Here is a 15,201-nt window from a genome sequence, read left to right as displayed (position 1 = left end):
CATCGCTTACGCGCTTTTTAAACACGAGCTTTCTCTTCAACGCTTCATTGGCAAATCGTGATCAGCTTCGCTTCGAAAGAACCGCTTACGGCACTTTGGAAATGCATCGGAAAGATTGTCGACGAAGCAATATCTTATTTAGCCAAATGTAATATCGAGTATTTCTCAATCTTTGTTAGCTTTACTTTGCGACAGTCTTTCTCTGCAAAAAAACTGTCCGAAAAAAGAACACGCCCACTTTTAGACTTAGTTTGCGCCGCTATTTGTACCGTGCTTGCTTGCTTGCTTCCGCTAACAATAATTCGGCATTATGTCCAAGTCACGAACTATGTATCAACGTATCAGAAGTGTTTTTGAAATTTTCGGTACTGTTACGAACCGAGAGTTTCGTAATCAGCGAAGACACGTTAATTTCTCGAATAGTCTTCGTAGAGTTATTCGTGAAATCGAAACGTTAATCTCTTCTTCTGATACGAAAGATCGGAGAACAATTTCTAATGACCGCTTTTCCGATGACAGCAAGCCTTCGATGTGCTGGGCTTCACTCAAGAGGAGAAGGACGACATCTACAAGATCACCGCTGCTGTCATGCACATGGGTGGCATGAAGTTCAAGCAAAGAGGTCGCGAAGAACAGGCTGAAGCTGATGGCACAGAGGTATTTAAATTAAATTTTCACTCCCGAAGGTTCTCTGATCAGTAGACTGCGGATTTTTGTCCAAAATAAAATCTTCCCGAACGTGCCTACAAAAATTGAACCTAAATAGAAATTTATTTTATTCTGCAAATATTATAACACGAACTTCGCTTTCAATCTTTCTTACATTCTTGGATATTGTTTGCATTTTGTAGGTTCTTGTATTAGCCTGTCCCGAAAGTTTCTTTCGTTTCGTTAATAATTAATATATAGACAATATTTTATGTTTTATGTTACATTACTGAATCGTGCACGATTCATTTCGCTTCATTACTGTTACAGCATTAATGTCTGAGAAATTAGATTGTCTATTTATATAAACACTGGCACAGAAAATAATTGAACGCAACTCACGAAAGAAACTTTTGGGACAACCTAATACATTCAAACTTCCTATAAATGCACAAAGATCCGCAGTCTACTGATCGGTTATCAAAATGTGTACACAACATTTTCGAATTTCTAAAGTAAAGTTTCCTATTGTTCGAAAGTACCTAATGAAAAAATGAACTTTCGTACTTTTCATTCGATTTAGAAAACAAATTACGTCAATGTTGAATTAACAATTGAAGGAACGAGATTCCATGAGAATTTTAAAATTCCAAAAGTTGTTCCAGGGTGTTCTAGACTCGTTCTAAATTGTTCCAGAAGATACAATTTTTATTTAAAAATAGGCTCCCGGTGAATAAAGTGTTTTAGACTTGTTCTAAATTGTTCCAGAAGATACAATTTTTATTTAAAAATAGGCTCCGGGTGAATAAAGTGTTAACAGAAAACCCCGACCAATTAGAGCGCTGCGGCCTAACGCGTAGCCTATACTACTGCGGCTGACTAGCGCGTAGCCTATACTACTGCGAGCACTCCACTGTCATTACTCGCGCTCTGATTGGTCAAGCTTTTCTCTTAATAACATCGCCTTAACAAAGCCCCATCCGACATTTTTGTAAAGGAAAAAGTTGTTTCAAATCACCTCCCGAACCTCCCCTTTCAAGGACTCCAAACATTTCACCCTGTATATCGAAGATTTGACTTCAGTTACTTTCCTCCATGTTCTGCAAATGTTAAGAAATTGAAAGAACCCATTTAAAGTTCGAGCGACTACTTGATCCGTTCGCGAAAAAGTTCGTGGCTTTTACGGGCAAAATGCTCTATCAAAACTTTGACGTGAAAAATGCGTCACGCTGCGATCGACTAATCACGAAACGATGCGATGAAATCATGCAGATGGTTGAGAATCCCACGAACTTTTTCGAATACCTAATATTTCTTAATTGTCTTCCTGTCTTGACACGCGTGAATAATGATTAACAGGAAGGTGAACGAGTCGCCAAGCTGCTCGGTTGTGACTGTGCCGATCTTTACAAGAACTTGTTGAAACCAAGGATCAAGGTCGGTAACGAGTTCGTGACACAAGGTCGTAACAAGGATCAAGTGGCATACTCTGTGGGTGCCATGTCGAAGGCCATGTTCGACAGGCTGTTCAAATGGCTGGTGAAGAAGTGTAACGAAACATTGGACACCAAACAGAAGAGACAGCACTTCATCGGTGTACTGGATATTGCCGGTTTCGAGATCTTCGACGTAAGTTTCCTCAAACATACAAACACGTATTGTTATAGATCACGAACGTAATCCGTTGGCGATTTTTCTTTAGAGTCGATTATCTTGTCATTTTTAATGTCGGCACTTTCTATCGGATTTTCTACTTTTCTACTTTTGTTGGTAACGTAATCATAAATTATTCGATTGCGAATCGCACAAGTATTATAATTATATTTATATATAATATTTATATATAATTACGAATCGTTAAGAAATGACAAGGTATCTGGTATCTAGGTATCTAGTAGTCGGTATATTCGAATAGTCGAGTAGACAAGTGGTCCGTAGAAATATTTATACTTTCTCAACTGCTGACTGCAAGCTTACGCGACATACTTTTTGTATAAAATGTTATAGGGTTCTTATCATTAAATGGTACATATTGTTAATTAAGCTTTACATTCATGTAAACCTTTCTGGACGAATAACGACCAGAATAATAAGATATATCTGGAAATTGATTTGTAATATACAAGATTCTTTGGAAAGTATCATGGCAAGATAAGATATCTTTTTTTTTTTTTATTATTAAGATACCGATATTTAATATCCACCGTACGACTACAAACACTTTTGCCACTTTTAAACTATTCATAGCTTAATTTAAATTTCCATTTTCCTCGTGCCAAGCTGTTACTTGCTAAAATATATTGACATGAATTCGGAACTTAATTATAATTGTACAAACTTTATAGTTTACTTGGATCTGTATGAACAAACGAATCGAAAGCTTAATTGATACCGTATGTATTAGGTTGTCCCAAAAGTTTCTTTCGTGAGTTGCATTCAATTATTTTCGAAGCGAAATGAATCGTACACAATTCAGTAATGTAACATAAAACATACAATATTGTGTATATATTAATTATGAATAATACGAAAGAAACTTTTGGGACAACCTGATATCTTGAACAATAAGAATTCGATAACGTTTATCCCAGAAGAATACAACAGACTGAAGTCAATGGCTGAGGTGGTATCAATATTTTTCTGATTCACCGTACATATCAAATTAAAGTAAAAATTGCTAGAGAAATTCGTTTCACGCATTATCTTTCAACGAATATATCTGCTGAATTTCAAATACGCATTCGTACAAATATTTTAGATCACAAAATTATTGAAATATGTTTAACGGGATATTTTTTTATATTCATGTTGAACAGACTGAAATCGAGTATACGTTGTCAAAAAATCGCCTACGTGATCTATAAAAAGTACTCGAGAAATAATAAGCACAGAGGAACAACTCATTCCAGTGTATTTTCAGACACAAAATATCGCATCAACGACCGATAACTCTTTAATTCGATCAAATTGAAAAAATGATCGAGATAGTTTACCACAATTACTCCGTTGTTAATGCGTCAGCAAAGAAACAACAAACAGCCAAAATTCGATTCGGCCGATTGTCGATTATCGATAACAGAATACACGAATTTATTACTGTACACTCGACGCACACAGACCCTTTCACTCTTCACAAACGGTAAAGAAAAGTCTGAATCACTCGTTTCGAGGAAATCCACGAAACCGTAGTCTCTATTAACCGTCACGTCATCGTTCACTCCTGAACACTGTACGTTACAATTTCATCCTTTAGTATAACGGTTTCGAGCAACTCTGCATCAACTTCACCAATGAGAAACTACAACAATTCTTCAACCACCACATGTTTGTCCTCGAGCAAGAGGAATATAAGAAAGAGGGTATCGTCTGGCAATTCATTGACTTCGGAATGGACTTGCTCGCCTGTATCGAGTTGATCGAGAAGGTAGCCTCGCGTACAGAGCCGTCCCGAAATTCCGATTTCTTTGGTTCTTCCCGTGAAAGATTGTTTTCCTCGTATAGTTTTTTTTTCACCGTGTTGTACGATCTCGTTGAGAGATCGATTAGAAACTAGCCCCTTGACATTTGGTCTCATTAGGAGATTTATCCCAGAGTGTTTAATTGTCATTCCGTTTAGAAACGTTTGGATTCATCAATCGTTGCCCCGTGAACGTTCGGTTGAATCGAATCGTCCTAATATCGTGTTACGATCAGGTGTTGTTTGAGCACGATTATCTTTAGTTGGTGTTTCGGATACTCCGGGGCACGTTACGTTTGTTTACATCCTCTTTAATAGTTGTTCCATGTTTACATTGATCTTGGCACCCCGTTTTCCAGCCCTTTACTTTCGATCTAAGGTGTTGTAGTGAGATGTTTTTTTTGGAATGTTCCTGGAATTACGAATTCGCCCTTTAGCACCCTTTCTGCCGTAACTGGATGTTTACCCCGTGTTCTAACGATACGTAAAGTGGGTGTTGAATGTATTCATACACCGATCAATTTCCCAGAAAACTTTTGTGCGAAATTGTAGTTTTCTTAATTTCTTTTTTTATAATCAATGATATTTCACATATTCTCGGAAATCTCTGAGATAGAATTATTCTATAGTAAATTTGATGAAAGAACGACAGAAATACATGTTCTTAACGCCAAACATTTATTGCTTCGTATGAATTAGAAGACATCGGTAAAGTACTTAAAGAAAAGGCTCTAATAGAAGAATGGAAGAAGATCCCACTTCTCATTAACTTCTAATTAATAATTTAGTTAATTTAATGCTTAGAAGAGTTGCAATAATTATAAAATCAAAAGGAAATCCCACGAAGGAAGTATTATATACTTATAAATTAATGTAAATTTCTTTTTTTTTTTTTTTAACGAAGGTTTAAAAATTAAACAGTCGTGCGAATACTTATTGCTTCGATATTTCTATCGGTTAATTGTTTTCTTTTTTTTTGTTTTTCTGTTAATTTCGTAACTTACATAAATAGCTATTATTTGTTGTTGTACTCTGTTTATAAAAAATAAGTTAATAGATTACAATTTTACATAGTTCTTTTGGAAATTGATCGGTGTACGAATACATTCTACGCTCGCTGTAACTACGATCTTTAGAGAACTCATCATTCCGAATAATTTAGCATTGCTCCAAAAAAAGACTTCCATCGAAGTCTTTGCGCATTTCGTACGATTGAATGTTCCTTCGGAATATTCTTTCTGTACAAATCCTAACACAAAAAGCATGATGTCCCCTTTGATGTATTTATACTGGGTGTCCCGAAATTAATGTAAAAACCGGAAATGGAGGGTAGCCGAGACGATGAATGATTTTTTTTGTATTGCTTTTGCAAAAATCTCGGATGGTGCTTTGTTATTCTTTAATAACTCAAAAACGAAGCACCATCCAACATTTTTGCAAAAGAATTTGTTGTTCAGGTTCGTCTCAGCTACCCGCTCCCCTCCCAATTTTCGGTCTTTATGTTAATTCTGAGACACCTTGCATAGTTGGCTCCCTCGACATAGCATGATTTCAAGGAATAAAAGTATCGTAGGTGATGGCACCTTCACAAAAAAAAAAAACAAAAAGAAAGAAGAACTGGTAAGCAACATGTCGTCGTAATTGTTATCCCGTCTCAATTATTACACCCCTTATCGTCACCCTCATTTCGAGAAACGTAAAAACAGTGGACTTCACGCTGAGTAGATCGCTCGTGGTAATTAATCCTTAGAAAGTATTGTATATTTCCAACTGTCCATTGAGGAACAGGACGGTACACCACGTACGAATCCTCCGAAGGTGATTTGTTTACCAGTAGTTATTTGAAAGTAGACTAATACACGTTGGACTTTCCGTGTTCTTTAGAAGTGTTGGTTACAATCGTATACAAGAGAGGCCAGCACACGTATGCACAAAGTAGCGTTAAAATCACTTATGATTTTTCCTTTGCACGCAACTGTGTTTGAACATTCTTCCATGTTCGTGTTCAAATGTTTGCAGAAACGTTAAAATATAATAGCGATCAATAGACTGCGGATTTTCGTGCATTCATAGGAAATTTGAGTGTGCAAGAACCTACGAAATCCAATATGCGAATGCAACAAACAATATGCAAGAATATATAAAGAGGATTGAAAGTAAAGTTCGCGTTATAATATTTGCAGAATAAAATAAATTCTTATTTAGGTTCAATCTTTGTAGGCACGTTCGCGAAGATTTTATTTTGCACAAAGATCCGCAGTCTAGCAATCAACATACAATGTTAACATACAATTTATTATAATTATACAATGTATTAAACGAGACTATTCCACATGGAGAACCACCAAACTCGAATCCATAGCGGATATGCAAATATTTGAACACCCTGTAGCACCGTATCTTAGCTCTCAAATAACGACATCTTACAACTACTTGTCGTAAGATTTACGTATACTACAAGGACACATTGTAGATGATTTCTTAAGGACTCGAGGAGAATCCTTAAGGGGAAGTGTTTGTAATATTTTGTAGATAAAAAACTCGTCGGGTCAATCGACGATCGAGACTTTTCCAACGAAAACTTTCGCACCATGAAAAACTAAAATTTGTAGAATTGTTTTCACTGCTTCGGTTAATCGTAAAAGTTGTTCCTTCGATGTTAATATGTAGTTAGCTTCGAACGGAGAATCGAATTCGTATTGTATCGTCGCTAAAACTTCTTCGAAGACGAGGCCACGACTTTTGACTTTCTTTATTGAATTCTTTATCTTTAAAAATTGTTCAAAAATTGTCGATTGACCTGTCGAAACGTTGACCGGTATCCCGTGCTACTTGTGGGTACCACAAAACATTGAATGTACAGTAGTCTTTGAAGGAGCTGAAAGGTCGTTAAAAAGCAAGAACTGACTAGACCTGTAGAACAAAACAAAAAAAAAAAAAAAAACGAACGGACACAAAATAGAAAAGAGGTGTAGTTTAGACACTGGTGAAAAAGCATGCCTGATTGTTGCTCGAACAGTTCAACAGCTTCGAGCAGCTCTGCATCAACTTCACCAATGAGAAGCTTCAACAGTTCTTCAACCACCACATGTTCGTCCTCGAACAAGAAGAGTACACAAAGGAGGGCATTCAGTGGGAGTTCATAGATTTTGGCATGGATCTCCTCGCGTGTATTGAACTGATCGAAAAGGTACACAAAGACGATTGAATCGATCATGGAAGTGGATCCAAAGACGGATCCATCGTCCGAGAAAAAAAAAAAAAGAAACGACACGAATGCAGCATAAGGATCTGTGAGAGAACCACTTGGATCCTTAACAATTGCACAATCTAACGCTTATTACAATATTACGCAATAATGATCGTCCACTGTTTTCATGGATTGGCTGTAACCAATCGTAAATTAATTTTTTTTTTTTTTTTGTATTGTCCTTTGCTGAGCCGTGTGATTTCGCGTTTCAGTGAGAAGCAAACCGTCCCTCGTCTCGCTTAGGCGTCAATATCGTTCACTTTCTTCCGTCCACGTCCTGAAATATCAATCGATCGTCGATCTCTCTCCTTTTTCACTTTTTTGTTTGATTGGTAACCAGTCGGTCAGGTGTTGCCTATCGTTCATTCATGCTCTCCTTAATTCCACGAACATAAACACACTAGAGGAATCGCTTAGCAGGCAATGTTTTCGATTGGAATATGAATATTTTGTAATCGAGTTATATTTAACGTTCATACATTTTACGACTACTTTTTGGATCACTTAATACCTTGGGCAAATATTTTAACAGTTTTTGGTCTCGATAATTCGGTCGTAATTGCCTGTAACACGTCTATTCTCAAGTACGGTGTACCTTACGTTCAATTCTGACACTTTTTCAAGTAATAGGAGGACCAGAAAGTAATGTCGTTTCTGCGAATGCAAATATTTGTTTATTATTTACCAGCTCACCGTGTACCAATCAATTTTCATCGATCAGGTATTGAAAATTTGCGCACTAGATGGCAGAAGGTTATCGATAACGAGGACAATTACATAATCGATTAAAAATAAAAACATATTATACAGTTATTATTTGTTTGAATTTAATTAGGGGTGTGCGAATGAAATCCCGAGAATTTCAGAATCCCGAAACCATTCGGGATTCCCGAGAATTTCGAGATCCCGTAAATGTTCGGGATTCCCGAGAATTTCGAGATCCCGTACATTCGGATTGCTGAAATTATTCAAGAATAACAACACTTTCGGAAATCCCAGATATTATTCTATATCCCGTACGTTGTCGGGAATCCCGGAACATCTTCGACATCCCGTACATTCTCGGAAATCCCGGATTTTTTGCGGGATCTCGTGTATTCTCGGGAATCTCGAATCAACTTGGGATCCCGCATAAACTCGAGGATCCCGAATATTCTCGGGAATCCTGATTTTTTTCGGGAATCCCAGATATTTTCGGGAATCCCGAACATTTTCGACATCCCGTACATTCTCGGAAATCCCGGATTTTTTGCGGGATCTCGTGTATTCTCGGCAATCTCGAATCGACTCGAGAATCCCGAATATTCTCGGGAATCCCGGATATTCTCGGGAATCTCGGACATTTTACCGGGAATCCCGAATATTTTCGGGAATTCCGCGCACCCCTAAATTTGTAATGTAAAAGAAACGACATTACTTTCTGGTCCCCTAAATATTTTCCACATTATACGTTTTTTAGTCTCTCGCATCGATCCCGACATGAAAATCGTACAAGTAAACACGTTCACGTCCTGATCCTCTATTCGTACACGATGGACAAAATGTACATTCATTCAAACAAATCACGTCAACGAAAAAAACGTGTACGTAACTCGTACTTGAAATCCTGGATTAATTGTAGCAGGGACAGTCATAGTTACAATGGAATGACGAAACAACCAAAACCGTAGAACCAATAGGTCGAACAACCGACTTTCACACACGAATCGTTATTTTCTTCTCTTGTTTTTTTTTTCTGTTCTCTCTCTCTCCTTACGCCTCACATCGTCCTACCTCATTCTTGACGCTGCGTCACGCACTACCCTGCGCGCGTTGTGCTGTAAACGCAACAGTACAACGGCTTTGAACAGCTCTGCATCAACTTCACCAACGAGAAATTGCAACAATTCTTCAATCACCACATGTTCGTACTCGAACAAGAAGAATACAAGAAGGAGGGGATTGATTGGGAATTCATTGACTTCGGCATGGATTTGGCCGCGTGTATCGAACTGATTGAGAAGGTATTCCTACAATTAACTCAAAGATGAACAAACAAACAAAAAAATAAAAGACAATCAAGGAACCAATCGACGGCCTGACAAATGGAAATTACTACCGATGTTTGCCGAGAGCTTTTGACCAAAACAAAAGGAACGATAACCTCCTCGACTGGTGGTCAGTGGTGCGGTGGTAAATTATTGGCGTTTGTGTACGCTTGTCGACGACTGGACGCTTGTATTCCACTCTTGCTGTAGCTCTTCACGCTGTTTAGTGCCGCTGTTTTTACCGTCCTTAGAAACAAAGGTATCCGATACGTCTACCTTGTTGCTCTTCGTATATCTTCGTATCGCTTTACCCTGTGTTCCGTCATCTATCTGTGTCTGAACCCTGTAACGGCACCAACGTCGTGCCCATCGAGCATCCCCTTCCTACGAATCGATTCATTAAAATCGTTCCTAGCGATACGCAAGGTCCATTGAGCACGGTTCCACGAATCTACTTCGAACGAGAACCCGTTCGAACGTTTCGACGAATTTAACGCGAACAGGAGGCTAATATTTTCATGTTCTCGTATTTTCGTTGACTAGGAACAATTGAAAAAATCAATTTCTACGCTACGATGCGAAAACGCGTTGAAATATTCTGTGAAAGCATATTTCTCGTAGAAGATTTCTTGTATAAGATACTTATCACTTGAACATTCCGCATTCGAACCGAGCTCGAAAAGGTTTGCTCCAATATTTGATACCATAATAACTGAACTGTGAATTTTATGAAATTACGATAAAACCGAATATGGTAAATGTATGCTAAACATAGTCGAAAGATGTACGAATCGATGAAAAATGAAATATTAATATCGTTTTATTAGTTAATGAAACCTATTTCGCATTAATTTATGTATACTATTAGTATGTTTTTCGTATCAATTAACGCCATGAATACGTAAAATTCACAGTCCGATAACAGCCTTAAAAAACAAACCCACGACACATTTTATTGTTATTCCATAAAATGGTGCATCAATATTGATCTCTACAGATCATTATTCATCCCTTAACTTGTATCCAAAGTTTATCGAACAAAAGTTAGTGTGTTAATTTGACAAACTTTGGCTTTTTTTTTTATTATTAACATTAATTAGTCCAGATTTGTAAACGTCTACCCCCCCCCCCCCGCCGCACGATGTGCGTTTTTAGAACTGTTTCGAATTTAATAAAATTATTGAATTATTAATGTTATTAACCTCTCGAGGAATGACGCACACGCGTACGCTTAGTTTTATATCGAAATTATCGTTATTTACGATTAAAATACCTTCCGATATTAAAATATATACGATGTTGAAGTGAGACAGTACATACTTGGATATACTCTGCATCGTTTTTATACGTTAAATAACATGAAATATACAAAGCTTTTATTGTGTATACTAAAAAATTGAAAATTCGTCTCTCAAGAGGTTATAAATCATTTTTTGACGAAACGGTGAAAGACACCATGGACGCGTGCAAAATTACACCTATATTCAACAATTGTTTTTCGAAAACAATCGATTCGATGAAAGATCTTTTTGCTCTGAGATTTATTGTCCATACATCGGGTAATTAAAATATTATTTTCATTTATACTTTTAAAATAGAATTCGATGTTAGTATTATTACACAAGTCTTTTTCAAATGACTTTCTAATCGCGAGCCTAAAAGTGAGGATCTTCGATATGGTTAGACCTCGTATAAAAAAAAAAAAAAAAAAAAAAACAAACCAGGTAGTTACATTTTCTACGTGATATATACTGTGAAGATATATTCGGATTTTTCAAAAAGAAAAAAAAAAATACATGTCGATTAGAGTAACCCAATTTTTGTATCTTTAGTACAAAGTCTGTAGCAAGAAGTGTTTTCAACTTATCGTAAAATCCGTGTGCGTATACTTCCACGGTATGTGTCATTTAGAAGATCAAAATATTTTATTTCAAGTCTGAAGCATATCTGAGAACCCCGCTACGCCGATTAAACTCGTCCTTGTCGAATGATAGCTCCAGCGTCGCTGTTCTATTTAAAAAATGTATACAGCAAACAAAACTTTTATCGAGTCGATTGTTTTTCGAACAAAAATCTTTGATCGTAGCTGCGATGGTCACGCGTGCAAGGAGTCATTCTCCTTAAAACAGCAAGGTCAAAATGTGCACGAAGATGTGTTCCAACTTCGAAACAGATCAATGAAACAAGAACTCCCTAAGGATATACAGGGTGTCCCAAAACTCGCGTAGGAGTCGGAAATGGGGGTAGCCGGGACGATTCCGAACCAAAATTTTCTTTGCAAAAACGTCGAATGGTGCTTCATTTTTGAATTATTAACGAAAAATCACCGACCAACGACAATGCTCAGGTAGCGTGCGCTCAGCCCGGAGAACATAAGCTCGAGCCAGGATTGGCTGGTTGCGCCAGGTCGTTGCGATCGGTCGGTGGTTTTTCGTTAATAATTAAAAAATGAAGCACCATTTATTAGCACCGACATTTTTGCAAAGGAAATTCTTGTTCAGAATCGTCTCAGCAACTCTCAATTTCCGTTTCTAATACTAATTCTGAGACATCCAGTATAACGTATTAATTTCACGTCCTGCTGAAACATCAGCGTGGAGCGTCCTTCTCCCGTGAAAAGGAACCGTACGAAACCTTGATCACAATTCGCACATCATTTTGTTATGTAAGCAGCATTAATGACGGCTGTCTATCGCCTCTTTTTTTTTTGTTTTCTGTTCCGTTGCTTTTCCCCTCCTTGGTCACGAGCAGTTCAACAGTTTTGAACAACTCTGCATCAACTTCACCAACGAAAAGCTCCAACAATTCTTCAATCACCACATGTTTATCCTCGAACAAGAGGAATACAAACGCGAAGGAATCGAGTGGACGTTTATTGACTTCGGCATGGATCTCCAGCAGACAATCGATCTGATCGAGAAGGTACTGTTAAGCCGTGGCATGAAATAAAAGGAATGAACGGTCAACGGCTTCGAAAGAAAGAATCGCTGCGAAAAAGAAAGCAGGGGGACAATCACGGACGATGTTTCGCGACCAGAGGAACGTCCTCGGCATGGACGAATTACCAGCTGCTTCCGTGTATCGCTCTAAGTTAAATTAAGCTTCTTTCAGGATCGCTTGCTTCGTTGATATCGCTTATCTTGCGCAATCTTTCGTCCTTAGCTCACCCATCATAGAGAGACTCTTCTACGCTATCACCGACGCAACGGAAATCTGTAAGAGAGACCTTGGTAAATGTGAAATAGTTGTAATTCTGTAGGAATTAATCGTAGCGTAATTATACGTGTTTCGAAAAATTTCAGTCTGACGTACACGAATATACGTCGCCTTTGGAATATTTCAATATTTTTATATTCTACAAAAGCCAGGTATTATTCGAAATAGCAGCCTTATGTAGGTGATATTTTCGCGGACTATAGTTGGAAAACAGTCGTAATAAAGTAATCGTAATTCTTCGCGAATAAGTTGCAGCGAGATTACATGTTCGAAAAGTTTGAACCTGTAGTACGCAAACATCGTTTGGGAGTATACGAATATTTTTATTTTTTTTGCAAATTCTACATTTATTCGAATTAGTATACAGGACCGGAATCGAGATCTTCAAACAGAAACGATTTTTGCAGAAAACATAATGATATCACGTATTTCTTATTGACTTTCGAGCGAATATTTATAATTTTTTTTTTTTAAATAATGCGGATATTACATTTAATTGGATTGGTATACAAATCAAGATAAAAACTTTCTAGCTTTTTATATATATATCATATTTTAGAAAAATATGCCTATATCGTATTTTTAGAAATTTAAAGAATTCATAATCTGGCTCTCTGTGCTATTTAGCAGAAACGGTCTCTTTGTATTAAAAATCCTCGCTCGGAAACCTTGAATCGGAGTTTCGTTACATGTTGAACAGACGAATCCCTTAACCCTTTGCACTCGAAGCCTTTTTTTCTGGTATCTACCAGCAACTCGAGATGCTTTCTTAACATTCTGTTGCCGCGAATGCTAAGCTTAGATTTACTTCGAAGATTCATGATCGCAAACTAATTTGAGATTCGAATATCAGGCCACCTTTACCTCACCGACAATCATTTTATCGACACTTCGAGTCCCAAAGAAATGAAACCTAAACAAACATTATTGCTGGTTGATTCGTGATCGAGAGCCACCTCTCGAGAGCAAAGGGTTAGAGGGACCACCCTTTCGAGATGGCAATCTGGGTGAAACGTCATTTTTAGCAAACATCGTTAGAATCGTCCAATTATTTGACCTTGGACGAATTTCTTCTTCGTCAAAGTAGAAAGTAACGCCTAGAAAAACCTCAAAGGATTCCAAAAACCGTATAAATTGCACTTGTCGTGTTGACTTGTCATGTTGTCACATTCCTCCTTTTTCCTCTTTCCTCCTTATGTGTGTGCGCTGTGGACAATGAGAGTGGATCGCTTTCTATTGACATCCTGATTCGGAAAATTGCATCGAGACTTCAAGTACCACGTATTTCCCTTCGAGGAAGGAGTAGAAAATGAAAGGTATCAACGATCTCGGTATGTATTTGCAGGCAACGATCGGCTCCGTATAGAAGGTAAAAACGCCACAGACCTGTAATCGAATCATTAATCAAGGATTACAACAACCATCGTGCTTGCAAGCTTGCCTCGTGTTTTGCCTGCATATGTATATATGTGCATGTGTTCGTAAATATACGTTCTTGTCGAAAGTAATCGACGACAGGAAATTGTTGATCGATCTACCGGATAAGTTAATCGATGTTTTGATATTTTTGCTCCGGTACCAAAATCGATGGTATCGAATCGAAAGGAAGGAAAAGACCAGCTTCTAAGCTCTCGACGGAGATCTTTCAACGAATTCCTGTCGTGCAGTCTGAAAGCTTCGACGGAGCATTTCAGAAATGTTATTTATGTACATCCTTGGGATGATCTTTTGGATCAAACGGGAAAGCAAATCGACTTATTATCGAGTCGTTCAGAAAATTATATTAAAATAACGATTGCTAAGAGTAGCGTTCACTTAACCGCGAATCGAATTGGATAATTTACTATAAATTGTCTAAAATATATATTTTATAGAATTCGGCAAAAGATTATTCTCGTTATTGTAACGACGAGAGTTCCACTTTTTAACGTTGCAGAAAGTAACGGAGCAAATTAACATATCATATCGCAGTGTTCCTGTTGATTTGACGCTAATTATATCTTTGAAAAAACGAAATCTATCGATAATTTTCGTATTCATGAATCATTGTGCACGCTCTTAGATTCTCGAAAAGTTGTATGCATGCGAATTACATACTTAGTCGGTACACTTCGAAGGTTAATATACTTTTTGCAGTAAAGTTCATATTTGAAAGGAAAACGCTACTCTTAGAAAGACAGCTTTTCAGCTCTGGAACACGATTTAATACTCTATCGCGTTTCTCGATACAGCCCATGGGTATCTTGTCCATCCTTGAGGAAGAATCTATGTTCCCGAAAGCCACCGACAAGACCTTCGAGGAGAAGTTGAACAACAACCATCTTGGCAAGAGTCCTAACTTCTTGAAACCCAAACCACCGAAACCAGGCCAGCAAGCAGCCCACTTTGCTATCGGCCATTATGCCGGAAACGTACGTAACAATTTTCTCGTTATTTTGAATGTATTAGACGGATCAGAAAGTAATGTCGTTTCTTTTACATTAAATTCAAACAAATAAATTTATAATATGTATTTATTTGTAATCAATTATGTAATCGTCCTCGTTATCGATAACCTTCTGCCATCTAATGTGCGAATTTACGATACCTGATCGATAAATATT

General features: G+C 37.5%; 1 protein-coding gene across 15 annotated transcripts in view; it reads left to right on the top strand.

Annotated features, from left to right (window-relative positions):
• Positions 1-15,201, top strand: part of LOC128888352 (myosin heavy chain, muscle) — a 70,696-nt gene that overhangs the window by 22,360 nt on the left and 33,135 nt on the right. For 6 of the 15 annotated variants that reach the window (XM_054145114.1, XM_054145113.1, XM_054145112.1 and 3 more), the window contains 4 exons: positions 520-657; positions 2,008-2,277; positions 7,125-7,295; positions 14,830-15,009. In XM_054145114.1, coding sequence (XP_054001089.1) covers positions 520-657; positions 2,008-2,277; positions 7,125-7,295; positions 14,830-15,009 — 759 coding nt within the window. Of the gene's footprint in view, positions 1-519; positions 658-2,007; positions 2,278-3,901; positions 4,073-7,124; positions 7,296-9,187; positions 9,359-12,133; positions 12,305-14,829; positions 15,010-15,201 lie in introns of all 15 variants that reach the window. The other 9 variants (XM_054145106.1, XM_054145110.1, XM_054145108.1 and 6 more) reach the window with 3 other exon arrangements.

Source organism: Hylaeus anthracinus, unplaced genomic scaffold (genome assembly GCF_026225885.1).
Source record: "Hylaeus anthracinus isolate JK02 unplaced genomic scaffold, UHH_iyHylAnth1.0_haploid 11994, whole genome shotgun sequence".
In the NCBI taxonomy this organism is placed as follows: domain Eukaryota; kingdom Metazoa; phylum Arthropoda; class Insecta; order Hymenoptera; family Colletidae; genus Hylaeus; species Hylaeus anthracinus.
This window is presented reverse-complemented; position numbering and strand designations above follow the sequence as displayed.